Source organism: Mytilus galloprovincialis, chromosome 10 (assembly GCF_965363235.1).
Source record: "Mytilus galloprovincialis chromosome 10, xbMytGall1.hap1.1, whole genome shotgun sequence".
NCBI classification, from domain to species: domain Eukaryota; kingdom Metazoa; phylum Mollusca; class Bivalvia; order Mytilida; family Mytilidae; genus Mytilus; species Mytilus galloprovincialis.
Window position 1 is genome coordinate 4,203,238 of NC_134847.1, and position 16,923 is coordinate 4,220,160.

At 32.2% G+C, this 16,923-nt stretch overlaps 1 protein-coding gene across 2 annotated transcripts in view; it reads left to right on the forward strand.

Moving 5' to 3' along the window:
- The window catches only part of LOC143049681 (uncharacterized), a 37,570-nt gene that overhangs the window by 13,958 nt on the left and 6,689 nt on the right, over positions 1–16,923 (forward strand). For both annotated transcript variants that reach the window (XM_076223338.1, XM_076223337.1), the window contains exons 10-18: positions 1,036–1,288; positions 5,837–6,016; positions 7,239–7,587; positions 9,899–10,015; positions 10,367–10,495; positions 11,983–12,075; positions 13,265–13,529; positions 14,687–14,767; positions 16,129–16,208. In XM_076223338.1, the coding sequence (XP_076079453.1) occupies positions 1,036–1,288; positions 5,837–6,016; positions 7,239–7,587; positions 9,899–10,015; positions 10,367–10,495; positions 11,983–12,075; positions 13,265–13,529; positions 14,687–14,767; positions 16,129–16,208 (1,547 nt within the window). The remainder of the gene's footprint in view (positions 1–1,035; positions 1,289–5,836; positions 6,017–7,238; positions 7,588–9,898; positions 10,016–10,366; positions 10,496–11,982; positions 12,076–13,264; positions 13,530–14,686; positions 14,768–16,128; positions 16,209–16,923) is intronic.

Here is a 16,923-nt window from a genome sequence, read left to right on the forward strand (position 1 = left end):
TATAATAATCCCAAATACATGAAAATATTAAATCAATTCCCCTAAAAAAAATCTTCAGAGCAAATTTATCATAAAAATACAACAAACTAGTAATAGCTTCATGGAAAGTCACAAATAATAATATAAACATGTTGACAACACACAAGATCTAAACATTACAACAAACAGTTCTAAATTTGAAATGATCCGATTTGCATTTGAAAATGTCTGTTAAAAACCATACTTATAACGGACAATGTTTCTTTGTGCAATTACTAACATGTGATATTCAAACATAATTCATGACAAGAGGAGATAACTCTGTCAGAATTCGTACAATAATGATATGCCTGCTATTTTCTAAAATAACTTGTTTAAGTCACGACCTTGCAATTAATTGATCATGACCACTATTTGAAAGATGGGGGATATAAAAAAAAAAGATGTGGTATGATTGCCAATGAGACAACTATCCACAAAAGACCAAAATGACACAGACATTAACAACTACAGGTCACCGTACGGCCTTCAACAATGAGCAAAGCCCATACCACATAGTCAGCTATAAAAGGCCCCGATAAGACAATGTAAAACAATTAAAACGAGAAAACTAACAGCCTTATTTATGTTAAAAAAATGAACAAAAACAAATGTGTAACACATAAACAAACGAAAACCACTGAGTTACAGGCTCCTGACTTGGGACAGGCACATACATAAATAATGTGACAGGGTTGTTTTTTCCTTTGCTTATCTGATCAAAGAAATAATGTGTCTCAAATTTCTCTGGAAAATCAAATTAAAGCTTGTGGAAAGTGATGCTTCAATGAGAATAAGATTTAGATTTCATTGTTTTATTGATATGTTTTATGAGAGAAAAAAAGGAGTGTAGTGTAAGTTAATGAGACAGCAATCCAACAAAGCAAATAACTATAAACAAAACAAAAGTATCTTTAGAATTAGAAAATAAATGTTGACTCTCATTTGAACCAGTAACATTTTACAGTCATACATTCCTTATAAGGATATTTAATTTCATTTTGTTTTTAATCCAAGGATGGTCAGCCGGTACGGAAAGTGAAAAGACAAAACTCAGGGGATGGGATGACACCAATACGGACAGTATCTACTAAGACTGCTGTGATTGATACGAAGTCTGGTACAACAGAGATGACAGAGGATGACGAAGTGACAGGAACACTTGACCCTCTTGCACTTGATTGTCGTAGCATTCGTGTCGGTAGTTTGAAGGGAACTGCAGTGGAACCTGTCTTTATTACCACAAGTGATATCTCCTTTAACATGGAAGGTATGCAACTAACACAAAGGTTCCTGGTTTGATCCCTGCTCAGAGGAGAAATTTCAGTGACTGAATTTTTGGCTATCCTTTGACACCATTTGCGAGTATGGTCTTGAGGCCAGACTTTTTATTTTATCTGTTTAACGAGAAAATTTGTAAAAAATTAGGGTCGAGGGGGCGAAATAAAAAAAAAAAAAAAGTGCAAAATTGGTCCAGTCGACACTAAAAATAAAAATAAAACCATTACAAGTGACTTTTTTTTTTTTTTTTTTTTTTTAGAATTTATCAAAATACAAGAACAATGAAATGAGAACAGACCAGTATATTAACCCAGAGAAATATAAATACATATAGTTTATATATGTCTCTGGTTAACCCTTCTATTAATATAAACATAAAAACTATGTATTGATTCTGTATTTCCACTAATATAGATCCATGGGACCACTCAAATATATCAACCTCGCTGCATATACACTATATATGTATATACCAGTCACCCAGTCAGGAACCTCTTAGTGTATGCAGAGACATATATATACACATGTGTATATATGTCTCTGGTGTAATAGTCCCAGAGTTAAGCAACTTTAACCTATAAATTGAAACAATGCTTATACATCGAAATATATACATTAATCAAGAAGATCTAACCAAAAGTATGTTAATGCGTGTGGAATGCGTAATTTTCCCTTTTGGGATCAATTTTTGTCTGTCAGCAGTGCCATTCATGCGTCTGTACTCATTATCGCAAGAATCCGGATTACGGTCATAGTGGGTCCGTTTCCAATGAAATCCCGATTCCGATCCGTAGTTCTACAAATTTAAATGTCGGACGAAGAAAAATTTACAAAAATAAACGATGTTTGATACGCTATTTGGAAAGGAATATGATGTTTCTAATGCAATACATGGATGACAAGTTTACTCTAGGCTAATTTCATCAAGTTCTGATGAAGTAATAACTGATTTTGCCGAAAGTTAGAATGATTTGATGTACGCTCTCGTGTATTAAACAAGTATGAAAAGCATGCCACCAGCTTAAAAATCTTTTAGAAGAAAATATATCGTTTATGCCTTGAATTTCTTTACTTTTAAATGAAAATTGCTGTTTCATTGACTTGGTAAAAATTAAATATTACCAAGCAGGGCTCACGCTACCAGGCGACTTGGGCGAAGAAGTCGCCTTCCCGACCGTCACTTCGCTTTCCCCGACCCCCAAAAGCGAAAACAAGTCGCCCTGTTCTTGACGATAGTCGCTTTCAGTCGCTTCCGTCATATCGGACATTTTCAATTTTTACCAAGTTGATGAAACATCAATTTTTTATTGATAATTAAAGAAATTCAGACATAAACGATTCATTATCTTAAAAAAAGAGGTTGAAGCATTGTCTTCGCAGTGTGTAGCAGGTTATTTGATAAAAATACAACTTTTTATCACTTCGTGCATTTCCGGTGCTTGTTACTCGAAAACGAACATCAACCTCAATTTCGGCGGCAAAATAAGTTTGTTACTTCATTTAAACGTGATAAAAGTTGCCTCCAGTAAATTTTTAATCCATTTATTGCATTAAAAACGTCATGTTCCTTTCCAAATAACTTGTCAAACATCGTTTATTTTTGTAAATTTTCTTGCATTCGTCCGCCATTGACCGATTTCTAAACTCCGGTTCTGAACCAGACCAGCTATGACCGAAATCCGTACTTTTACAATAATTACTACGGACGCACGGATGGAACAGCTGACAGAAGAATATTGATCCCAAAGGGAAAAATTACGCATTCCACACGCATTAAGAGACTTTTGGTTACATCTAATTGATTGGTGTATATAATTCCCTATATTTTTTATGGATTGTTTCAAACTATTGATTAAAGTTGCTTAACTCTGAGACTATTATACTAATATCAATATTATATTATGGCCCAGCTTAATAACTTTTATATTTTTTTATGAGAAACACTGAATGTCATACACAAGATAATTTTTAATTAAATTGTAATTGATATATATTATAATTTCTTTACATTTTTTAAAATATTTTTTTTTTTTAGTGCTAGATATTTAGTTGGTAGTTTCTCACAAGCTCAAACAACTTTTAATTTCAAATGTTATTTTAATTGTAATTTATTTACTCAGATATGAATTGAACAATATAAAAAGAACATTATTTACATATGGCCCTTTATACTATTGTAAAATTCAAACATTGTGTCGCACCGCGCGAATGAGCACTTCTCTTTCAAATCTCACCACTTCTCCCTACCAGTTTCAAAAAGAGAAGTCACTTCTCCCTATAATTCTGAAGTAGTGTGAGCCCTGTTACCAATAACGAAATTGACTGAAAGCGAGTATCGTGAACAACACATTTTATTTTTTTCTGAGGATTTCGTAACAGTCGGCGGGAAAATAATAATAAAAGTAAGAAGCACTACTTTTATTTTTATTCTAAAATCGGGAAAGGTGGAGTCAGCGGATCTCGTTAAACAGATAATAAAAAAAGTCTGGCCTGAAGAAACAATGATAGTCTGTCGGAAGGGAACGATAAATGGCTGACCCTTGTTAAGAGAGAGCTATATCTCTTGCTCATAAAAGACACCTTTGTAGATTTTGAAACAGAGCAGGCTAATGCTGCTGCACCACAAAGTGGAAAGGGATTAATATAAGTTGCAATAATATGTTTCCCAATCCACTATAAATAAATATGTTTAAACTAAACTAATGCAACTAAATATGGAATTGAAAGATTGGAGTATTTATTACATTTTTTTTTTGCCCAACCTAAAAACCTGTGCATCATTTGTGTTTTCAGAGTCAAGTTTCTTGCTTGCAGTGAAGCCATATTATATCAGAACATTAAAGACAAAATCTCAATTGAGTCAGTTGTGGCTGTTTTTGCAGTTATGCATTAAATGCAAGAAGTTTGGAGCCATAATGCAAATATATATGTAGGACTCTAAAGTGCGATGGTCACGCTAAAATGCGATGGTCTACGCTAATGTACGATGGTGTCTCACGCTAAAGGGCGATGATACACACCCCTTACAGTCGTCATTGTAAACATATTATATTTACCTACAATGCACAACATAATGTTTTAGCCGACAATATTTCTAAAATATACGCATGAACACATGCATATTTATTTTACCTACTTTACTTTTCAATGAAAGTGACAATATTACAACGGGGACCGCAAAGTAAACTGCAACATAAATAATAATTTTAATGTATCCGTTCGCTTCCAATAAAACAGGATACAGGATAGTTATGCAAATACTATTTTGTATCTAAATAGTAAAATGGTTGACTGCTGCGCAGGATACAAGTTTATCTTACATTTGCTTCAGACGACAAAGAACGGTTAGGTTAAATTAATTAAGGTGGCTCATGGGTACAAAAATTTTAGCAAAAAATTAAACCTTTATTTTTTCATTACAAATTTTATTTATTACACTATTAGTTGTTACTTTATGATATGGTACAAAAAACAACCCAAAAAAATTATTTGGTTTGGCCCCAGATGACTTTAAAAATTGAAAAAGCTCCAAATTATCTCCCTTTGGTGCAAAAATGCCATTTTTTGGCCTTAAATTTGAAATATCTTTTTTAACTCATCGGTGACCTATATTTTTTATTATTGTTTTCAAATAAGCTGTACATAAACTAAATAATTGTAAAATTTAAGCGATTTCTTATATTAGGTTATTTTTTTATTTCGATATTTCCTCTTTTTCTCCTATTAGGTCAACAGAAAAAAGGACATTAACAAAAATGTATGCTTCTTCTAGAGGCAGATTTTAGCTTAAATGAACGGTGACCCCATTTTTTTATTTCATTTTTCTTTTAAGTATATGATAAAGTTCATTTATGAAAAAATATAGCGAAATCCTATATTAGAAAAAAAAAATCATTTATACCCAGGAGCCCCCTTAAGTCATTGACATAACATATGGTTTAAAGGTTGTTAAATATTTGTAATTTATCTTGAGTACGTGTGTTCATTTTTAGTTTGTATAAACGACTGTTAACGTCATTATCAAACTAGGTTTCTTATGTCTATACTTTCGCGGACCATCGCACTTTAGCTTATGGGGGCATCACACTTTAGCGTATACCATCGCACTTTAGCTTATGGGGGCATCGCACTTTAGCTTATGGGGGCATCGCACTTTAGCGTATACCATCGCACTTTAGCGTATACCATCACACTTTAGCGTGACCATCGTACTTTAGCGTCCCCATCACACTTTAGAGTCCTACATATATAAAACAAAATTTTAAAAGTGTAGATAGGAAATCTGACTGACTATTACATGTCTTATTAACCTCTTAGTGGTGTTACTTGATAAATTTAAAATCTTTTTTACTATAGCTCTTAAATCAATGGCTAAAAAAATTGCTTGATCATATAACATGTAATGTTCAATAAATTAAATTGTTCTTTTCATGTCATCAGACCAGTGTACATCCTAAAGCTGAATTCTGATTTGGTAATTCAAAACCTTCTTCCGGAAAAGCTCTGAGTTTTAAATAATATTTTTTTTGTATTCCAGGAGAAGATGATTTCCACAATATAAAAATAAATTCAGATGATGTTGTACAGTGCCTTTATGGAAAGAAATGTAATGTGATATTTTTATTAACAAACATTGAAGCTGGTAAACATGTGAGAGAAAGTTTAAGTATGAAGGAAAAAGTGGATGGAAAGGCATATTTTGATCCCGGTGGTTCAGGTAAGACTAATAAAATGATCTTTTGATCAACTGTATATTTTATTTAATGTCCCTTAAAAATCAGGTTATTAAATCAATGCATCTTGTAGAGATAGTGACATGCTCTTTGTAAGATAAGAATCATTTCAACCACTCTGAGGGGTTCGTTGGTTGTTCAAAATTTCTGTCTCTATCCAAATAAACTCATCATAGATACCAGGATTAAAATTTTATATATACGCCAGACACACGTTTTGTCTACAAAAGACTCATCAATCAATATACCCTTATTTTTTCAAAATTTTCTTGACCTTATTTGGATGGCCTCAATTACAAGACCTACCTATTGTATTTATTGTTAGTTCTCCTAAACATGCATGAACTATTTGCCCCTCGGCATTGGACGTTAAACAACCACCAATCAGTCATCTATATAATGACTTTAATGGACCGGTACTTGTTATTATATGAAACCCACAAATTTCTGTATAATATTCCGCGTAATCAGTAAAGATCATAGGATGCAATCAAAAACAGTATAAACAATAGCAACAATATAAACTGGCAAAATGAAAAAGGAGAAAAAAACAAAACATAACAAAAATTTACATAAAAAAACATGATTGAAAAAAGATTGAGGAGTTTAAAGACAAAAAAAAATAAGGTTAAAAATGAACGAGGCAGTTCTACAGTTGTTGTATGAAACATCTATGGTCCATGGTAAAATCTTGAGCAATGGTTGCCTACATAATATGCATGTAGCAAGTGCAAAGTAGTGCAGCAAAATAGAAAGAATGTTATATTATTAAATGAATTTCCATTGTCAGTACATTTTTAGCCAATCAAAATGTTTTGAAGTACACTTATGAAATAATAACCTAAATTGCATTAGACTATAATGGGAATTTGAAATGGTCATTTGACCTTATCAGAAGAACATGCCTTATACAGAATGTTGGGAATTTTTAAAACAAGTGTTATATAAAAAAGTTTTATCCAATGGAGCAATATCTAAGTTGCCTTCTTGTAATCTTCTACATATTGTAGTTAAGAAGAAAAAAAATAAGGGTAAAAATGAATGAGGCAGTTCTACAGCAATTGTATGAAACATCTATGGTCCATGGTAAAATCTCGAGCAATATCTAAGTTGCCTTCTTGTAATCTTCTACATACATGTACATGTATTGTAGTTAAGAAGTATTATGTAGATGTTACATATGTTTTCTATTTTCTTATGTTTCAGTGAATAAAGATACGTATATTACATTTTTTATGAACGATCAATGTAAGCTAGAATTTAAACAGTTGCGATGTGTTCTCCAGTCCTACAAGAATTCTAATAAACGTGAGTTCTTGGTACAGCTGGATGAAGATGACCAGCATAAATTGTTACTAAAAACTGCACCTAACATTAGTTCAAAAACTATGGAAATAGCCAAAAAAAAGACATTAGAAGAATCGAATTCTACTGAGGACAGTACAGACTCAAGGGCAGTAACTCCGTCAAATTCAAGGGCAGTGACTCCAGCAGAAGATGGTGAAGAAAGATCTCCGTCACCGCCAAGAATACTGTTTAGTGGCACGGTTGAAAAGTAAGATATCTTTTTGTTATTCCTAAATTAAAAAAATGAACCATAAAATATTTAAATCCCTCACTCTTAATTGCTTATGACAACTGCATTCTGTAAACATGAATATTTTAGTGAATGTTATTTGTGCATACTTTGCACATCTGAAAGTTGCATGAAAATATTTGACTGTAAATATTATGTAAATCCAATGAAATGATAAGTGTGAGGTTCAAGTTTTTTAAATTTTTTATACGCCTGTCAAAATTTTGACGGGACGTATTATGGTATACAAATGTCCTGCGTCCGTCTGTCTGTCCGGCGTAAACATGTCGCACTGTAACTTGAAAACGACTTATCTAAATTTCATGAAACTTATTATAGTTGTTTCTTATGATTGTCAAATGATATGTATACTTCTTGGTGGAAATAGGATTAAAACTTTTTGAGTTACGGCACTTTGTAACTAAAACAGGGGTGTATTTTTTTCACATGTCGCACTGTATCTCAAAAACGATTTTTGATTTTATGCGTAAAACTTTACACACTTCTTAGTTATATTAATCTTTTTTGTATACTTTTTGGTGATGATTCAAAATTTCATTTTTGAGTAATGGAGTATTTTGTAAAAAAGGGGGAGATTTTTTTTTTTTACATGTCAAACTGTATCTCAAAAACAATTTATGATTATTGCTTAAAACTTCACACATCTTTGTTATATTAATCTGAAGATCTGTATACTTTTTGGTGATAATTCAAAATTTCATTTTTAAGTTATTGAGTATTTTGTAAAAAAGAGGAGTTTTTTTTTTTACATGTCACACCGTATCTCAAAAACAATTTGTTTTTTTTCACATGTCGCACTGTATATCAAAACTGATTTTTGATTATTGCTTAAAACTTTACACACTTTTTAGTTATATTAATCTTCAGATCTGTATACTTTTTGATGATGATTCAAAATTTACATTTTTGAGTTATTGATTATTTTGTAAAAAAGGGGGAGTTTTTTTACATGTCACACCGTATCTCAAAAACGATTTATGATTATTGCTTAAAACTTTACACACTTCTTTGTTATATTAATCTGAAGATCTGTATACTTTTTGGTGATAATTCAAAATTCTATTTTTGAGTTATTGAGTATTTTGTAAAAAAAGGGGGAGTTTTTTTTTTACATGTCACACCGTATCTCAAAACCAATTTATGATTATTGCTTAAAACTTTACACACTTCTTTTTTTATATTAATCTAAAGATCTTTATATTTTTTGGTTTTGATTAAAAAATTTATTTCAGTGATATTTAGTTTTTTGTAAAAAAAAAAGAGGGGGGGGGGGGTTTCACATGTCCCGCTGTATCTCAAAAACAATATATCGTCGCTGTTATACAAAAACCTCGTATCTAAGGTTTTGATTATTTTACACCAGGCAGTAAAAACTGAAATCTTTTTATCGATTATTTAGAATTAAATGTGTATGTTCCACTGTATGCGAAAATATCTGATCTTCTAACCAATAAATTACCAAGACGAACAAAAATGTTTGCACCTATATTGTATTTTGAAAGCTTTTCACATTATTTCTAAGCTTTATTAGCTTTGAGAACCTAAAATTGATTCAGTAAACTGTAGCTGTTACGATGTCAGCTGCCGTGCCGTGTGTTTTTCTTTTGAGATACGATATTTTCGAACAACAAAATGTCTCACCAATCCGACTACACTTTTTCGTCACATGTCAGAATTCAGGTTAATGATTGGTTAGAAGATCAGATATTTTCGCATACAGTGGAACATACATATTTAATTCTAAATAATCAATAAAACGATTTCCACAAAAAATTGAGATACGAGGTTTTTGCATAACAGCGACGATATGGTTATTGCTTAAAACTTTATCAGAAACTATTTATGATTATTGCATAAAACTGCCACACAAGGCATTGGGCGTATCATGCGCTCATGGCACAGCTGTTTATTATTTTTTTAACAAAAATTTTATGAAAATCAAACAAGCCAGATTAATTTAAGTCAAGGTGTTTGGTACCTCCTTTAAATGGAAAAAGATTTGAAAGAAAAGAAAAAGTTTTAGTATAATGTAAAATCACAAAAACACTGAACTCAGAGGAAAATTCAAAAAGGAAAGACCATTGTCAATTGCAAAAAGCTCAAAGACATCAAACGAATGGATAACAACTGTCATGTTCCTGACTTTGTTCAGGCATTTTCTTATGTAGAAAATGATGGATTAAACCTGGTTTTAAAGGTAGCTAAACCTCTCAGTTGTATGACAGTCACATCAATATCTAAACATGCTAAATCTAATTGACTGTTTCAGGTTAATTACATATCCACCTCCTCCTGCAACAGGGGGAATAACTGTGACTAATGAAGACCTTTTCTGTCTCACTGATGGAGAGTTCCTAAATGATGTTATTATTGATTTCTACCTCAAGTAAGTATACATTCAGAACCTTTAAACATTATGTCTTTTGTTTGTTGAATATGAATGTAGACATGTAGATAGATGGATAAGATAATCATAATAACAGATTAATACCTGTATCCTCGTTTTATGGGTTTTATGGGTTTTCATGCTATTAAGAAAGCATTGTGACATTACAATTTTCTTTGAAAGAGCATGCATAGTACAAATTCATATGATGTACGAAAGCATATGATCTGACCATATGTTGAGATTTTACTTAGAATGTTAAAAAGGTTCTATAAACATTATGTGTCTGAATTATTTACCTTCATTTGTATGAAAAGAACTAGGTCTTTATTCTTGTTAATTATATTTCAGATATCTTGTCCATGAAAAGCTGAGTGAATCAGATCGTAAGAGGACCCATGTCTTCAGTTCCTTCTTCTTCAAACGATTGACACAACGAATAAATAGAAGTATAGATCAACATGGGGATATAGAAATGAGGTTTGTATGGGGGAGAAAATTCTTATTACAAGTGGCATGTCAACTGAGAACTATTTATCTGAAACTTTAGAAGATGTGATTTCATGAAAGCTTACAAGCTGCTATTCCGAGATGTTTTTATATAAATTCATACCTTCAGCAAATTAATTAGTTCTGTTAAAAAGGAGAAAACAAACATAAAGCTGTTTATTATGATGTCAAGTTAATAAAGAATATTTGAGGGGGGAAAAGACTAAATGAACATTTAAGGGAAACAAACCTAAATGAACAAGGAACATTAAAAACCAGTTATATACCTCTTTAGAACCTACAATTGTTTATGTTAGACTAACACTTGCACATCATGTAGGATATTGTTATAAAATTAAGTAGATGTGGTATGATTTCCAATGAAACAAATATCCACCAATATTAAACTGAATTGGATGTAAGCATATATAGGCATCCATACCGCCCTCAACATTGAGAAAAACCCATACCCTACAGTTGCCTATACATGGATTTTTCTAGCATTCCACAGGGTCCGGTATTCGGACCCATTCCCAACGTCAAAAACCCTACATTTTTCCCAATTTTAGGAATAAAATTCCCAAATGATCACAAAATTCATTTACATCTTTATTATTCATGACAAGAGATGTTTATTTTATTCAACCGCTAGCTTTATGCCAAAAATCATCAAAAAGTAATGTGTAAATCCAAGTTGAAACATAATTTGAAAAAAAACAACGTTGACAAACAATGGCTGCTGCCATTAGTTAACAGGAAGTGAAGAAAATACTAAAACCAGATCAAATTTCGGAAACAGATAAGGCTATAATTCCGGGTTTGCAGATCAAATACATTAAATAAAAATGTAGAAGAACCAAACTTGTGACACCCACTAAAATTGAAAACTAAAAGATTATATTTATACAGGATATATTCTATACAGAACTCAAAGTATTTTAGTTCACAAATGTTCATGTCATAATCAAATAAAATGTAACAATCCTTTAAGAACTCTTTTTATGTCCCACCTACGATAGTAGAGGGGCATTATGTTTTCTGGTCTGTGCGTCCGTTCGTCCGTCTGTTCGTTCGTTCGTCCGTCTGTCCCGCTTCAGGTTAAAGTTTTTGGTCGAGGTAGTTTTTGATGAAGTTGAAGTCCAATCGACTTCAAACTTGGTACACATGTTCCCTATGATATGATCTTTCTAATTTTAATGCCAATTTAGAGATTTTACCCCAATTTCACGGTCCACTGAACATAGAAAATGATAGTGCGAGTGGGGCATTCGTGTACTTGGGACACATTCTTGTTTTATACTAAAATAAACTTGAATGCCTTGTTATTTTGAAAAAAAAACAAAAAGGTGTAGTCCCTACTTTATTTTCACCAAAAAAGAAAATTTTCAATGAGCTAAACGCACTAAAAATTACATCTGGTATATTGGTTGTTTTTAAACAAAGTACTATTGTGACTTATATTTGTAAAATTATTGCAGTTTATCAGAAAGAAGACACGCTCGAGTGAAGAAATGGACAAAGCATGTAGATTTGTTTGAAAAAGACTTTATAATAGTTCCAATAAATGAAAGGTATGTTGTGGCTTGTTTTATGGTTAATTCCATACTTCAATTGTCTGGTATTACGGTGGTACCCAACACTTTGCCTAAAATTAATTTGGGTCGTTTAATTTTCTTAAAATTTTGACAAAATATTTACTTTGACCCTTTTACAAAAATATAAAAATTTCAAAAAATTTGAACCAACCGTTTTATCAGAAAAATTACACTGGTTATATAGCAGTTTGACAAACACTTATTTTGATCATTGAGAAACTTAATATTCCCTTAACAACACAACGTAATTAAAACATTTAGCTGATTTTACAGAGTTATCTCCCTGTAGTGTTAGGTACCACCTTAAAATAACGGAGATGTTGATAAAAAACAAACAAATGACATGAAAAGATAAATGTAACATTGGCAAGTAGTACAAATGAAAATTTGACAAAAGCACAGATACTTACAATTTCACTAAAAGTTTGAGTGACTAATATATTTTATTTTTAAAGAGGAGTAATTCAGTTTTAAGCATTACCATTAACCTAATTATTTTGATTGTTGTATCATTAACATTAATTACAAACGAAAGTGAACCAACGCCTGGTGAGTCTGTAGTACAGTAGAGTCCATAAAGTGGATACTTGGGGGTATGCAGGGTCGTTATGATGAAAAACATAAAATGTAGAAAGTCTTATAACAACAACACTTAGGGACTGCTGCAGAAATTTATTGCCCTAGGCACCGAAACATGTCGATCAATAAATTTCTGCAGCAGTCCCTAAAGTGTTGTTGTTATAAGACTTTCTACATTAACATTAATGTTTAAAGTGACTTATAGACCCAAAGGGTCAGGTGTTCTAATTATTGCGTATTTTTTCACTGTATTATATTATATTTTGGCCAAATAAAAAAGTATGTGTGGTTCCAGTTACATCAGAAAAAAAGCTAGGGTAGGTAGGTAGGTAGGGATTTTTTTTTATTTTATGTTGGTTTTTTTTACATTGAGTCTATGGGAGCAACATTCTGACTTTAACAGTGCTTAATGAAAAATGACAATAAAATCTTTAGAGTAGGCTATTTTTAAGCCGAAAAAGTAGGGATGGTAGGGTTACTGGAACCACACATATATTTTTATTTGGCCTTTGTGAAAAACACATGTCACAATAATAGATACATTTTTGTAATTTACTTACTTACTTGCTATATGATTTTGTTTTAGGTCACATTGGTTTTTAGCAATAATTTGTTTTCCTGGATATTCAGAAGTAAAAACTGTACGATATTTATGTCGAGAGACTACAGCGGAGGAAACCCCTGAACCAAAGGGAGAAAACTCTCAGACAGACACTGATGAATCTCAACAGCCTTCTGTAGGTGAAAATAATAACAAGGAAAATCAAAATACTGAGGAGGAGGAGAGTAGTGAAAAGTCTAATGATATCAAATGTAAACAAGAATCTCCCATGGAAGAGGATGAAGAACAGGTAAAAATATACTACTCCCTTCCCTTGAAATGAAGAGAAGAAAAGAAAAATAGTGATACCAAATTTTTGTAAATTGAGTGGACAGGGGAGATAATCCAGGAATTATAATTATGTCAATAAATACACATTTTAGTAAAATAGGCGCAAATATTGAACCATGAATATAGATTTAAATGTAATGGCAAATGAATCTACTTTCATGGGAATTGAAACCAATAAGATTTGAATGACCCTGCAGCATATTACAGAATATTAAAAGAGATAGCTCTCTTCTTTTTATATGACCGCAAAAGCTTTTTTGGGATTGTATAATAGTATGATGTTGTCTGCGTCGTTGTTGTCGTCATCCGAAAACAGATTTGGTTTCCAGAAAATAACTTTAGTTTAAGTAAATGGATCACTATGAAATTTTTCAAGAGGGTTCAATACCAGAAATGGAAGGTTGGGATTGATTTTGTGGATTATTGTTTTAACCGTTTAGGAATTAGGGGCCCAAAACAAGCATTTTTCTACATTCAGGATAATTACTTGTGAATAAGTAATTCAATTGCTCTGAAATTATAGCACAATGTTTAATACCACAAGTAAAAGGTTTGGATTTATTTTGGGGGTTATGGTGTCATCAGTTTTGAAATTTAGGGCCAAAAATAAGCGTTTTTCTAGTTTCCAGACAATAAATTGTGTTTAAGTATATGGATCTCTCTGAAATTGTACTACAAGGTTCCATACTACAAAAGAAATTCTGGGATTGAGTGTGGGGGTAAGTTCTAAAAGGGGGCATTCAAAAAGTTTGGGGGGTTCAAATTTTTTTCCCCCAAATATTTCAAATTTCAAATTTTGAAAAATTTCAAGAAAAATCTTTAAGTATTGTGCAATACATTTGTAAGATCTTGACATTTATGTTGTGTCAGACACCTATACTTTGTCAAAAATTTGATCACAATCTAAATTCAGACAGTAACAAGCTTGAATACTGTGTCTAAATTTGCCCAGCTGGTCAGGGTTCAAGCTCTGTGGTCGTATCAGGCTGCACTCAGCAAAGCAATTTATTTGACAATAGAAAATTGGGTGTTTTTACCCATCCCCAACTTCAGCTTTTCTTGGAAAACCCCTCAATTAAAAAACATAAATGTACAGGAGAATAATCTATCTTATAGGATACTGAAGAGCCAATGGACACCAATGAAACAAATGTGGATACAGCTGAAAATGGTTCCAACAGTGGTGTTGATTCACAGGTTTGTACATTGTTGTACTGAATCTTATTGAATTTCAGATCCTGTATCAACATTTACCTCACAAGGATCTGACCTCAGTTCTACTTTCTGTTTTGACGACCTTTCATGATCCTTTTGTTTTGTCATATTTATACACCCTTCGTTAAAGTTTTTTTTTTTTATTATTCATAACTTCCAATTACAACATAATATACACAAATATAATAGCAATATATAACATATAAATCTATAAATATTATATAATCAATACATCTTTCTGTTAAGAAGCAAATTTTTTTTTTTAAATATACAAATATAAGATAAAGAGTAAAGCAGTTTGAACACCGGAGAGAGAGAGATAGAAAAAAAAAGAGAGTGAGAGAGAATAGTGTTGTGAGTTTTCAATATAATTCATCTAGAAATTGAATTCTATTTTAATATCGTTAAAGTTAGAAGGCAGGCATTCCATTAACTGTACCTTTTCTAAATCTGAACAGGATTCAAGTTTTGAGTAACTTGTCTTTTTCAGTAAAAAATGTCTTTTTATAAATAAAAGAAAATGTGGAGTAAATGTTGAAAAGAAAGCAAATAAAATTGAGAATGGAAATGGGGAATGTGCCAAAGAGACAACAACCCGACCATAGAAAAAAACAACAGCAGAAGGTCACCAACAGGTCTTCAATGTAGCGAGAAATTCCCGACCCTTGAGGCGTCCTTCAGCTGGCCCCTAAACAAATATATACTAGTTCAGTGATAATGAACGCCATACCAATTTCCAAATTGTACACAAGAAACTAAGATTAAAATAATACAAGACTAACAAAGGCCAGAGGCTCCTGACTTGGGACAGGCGCAAAAATGTGGCGGGGTTAAACATGTTTGTGAGATCTCAACCCTCCCCCTATACCTCTAGCCTATGTAGAAAAGTAAACCATTGTATAAACAGCAGAAAACATCTATGATTTAGAGATGACCATACACTTTTCAATTGTAATTGCCTACATATGTCAAGCTCTGAGTCGCACCAAAGTTACAAAAGTTATGAATGAGTTTATATTTGTTATTCTAATCAGATTTTGTCTAATGCTTAGTTCGTTGCTGTGTGTGTTACATTTTAATGTTGTGTCTCCTCTTATATATATTTCATATTTCACTAACAAAGTTTTTCAAGACAGCTGGATGAGAAATGAATTTTACATGATTCAACTTATAAGGGTCAATTTCTGTGCCATTAGGTCTCTTGTGGAACGCTGTCTCATTGGCAATCATACCACATCTTATTTTTATATTCAAGCACAAATATATTATATAGCACAGATCAAATGAATATAATAGATAAAGATTTAAATTTATTTATGTTAATAATATTTTTGTTTTTACAGGAACCTAGGGGCAGATTATTAACTGAAGAGGAGTTAAAAGACCCAGAAATGATAAAGAATTCCAAAGAAGGAATCCAGCAGTAAGTTTCCATTAAAGGCAGTTCAGAGGGTCACATTCAGTGTGGACAGCTGGTTTAAGTTTAAAGGATTATACATGTATAATAAGGCTATATTAAGTTGTACATTGAATGTTCATGTCTCTACTTATTTCAGGGGGCCTCGCTGGCCAAGTGATCTATGTACAGTAGTTACTACTGTAATCACTAGCCAGTCAATACTGGGGTTGTTAGTTCGAACCCGGCTCATGTGGATGCACTCGACTCCAATCTTAATTGACTAGGATTGTCAGTTTTCCTTTCGAAGGTCTGTGTTTTTCCCCGGCACTTTGCCTCCTTCACCAATAAAAACTGCCACCACGAAATAGCTTAAATGCAGTGCTTAAAAGTGGCATTAAAACACCAAAAATCAAATCAAATCTACTTATTTGCCCGAAAATTTCAGAGAATTTGAAATTTACCTTTTGTCCTCAACTTTGTTCCATACAAAAATATGTATTTCAACTCCTGATGAGTAAAAATTACGTTTGTGTCAAACCAAAGCTATTGTCCAATGGACAATCGGAAGTGCATGAGTGCAATTTATAAATGCATTGCAAATAAGGCAAAAAATGTGATGCTCTGATACCAATCTGATCCTCACCTGCAGAATCCTGCTAAAAGCCGAAAAAAGGATATTCAGTGAATTAGAGCCTTGTTCGAACCTATCCTTACCATCAAAATCTCAAGATATTTTTGT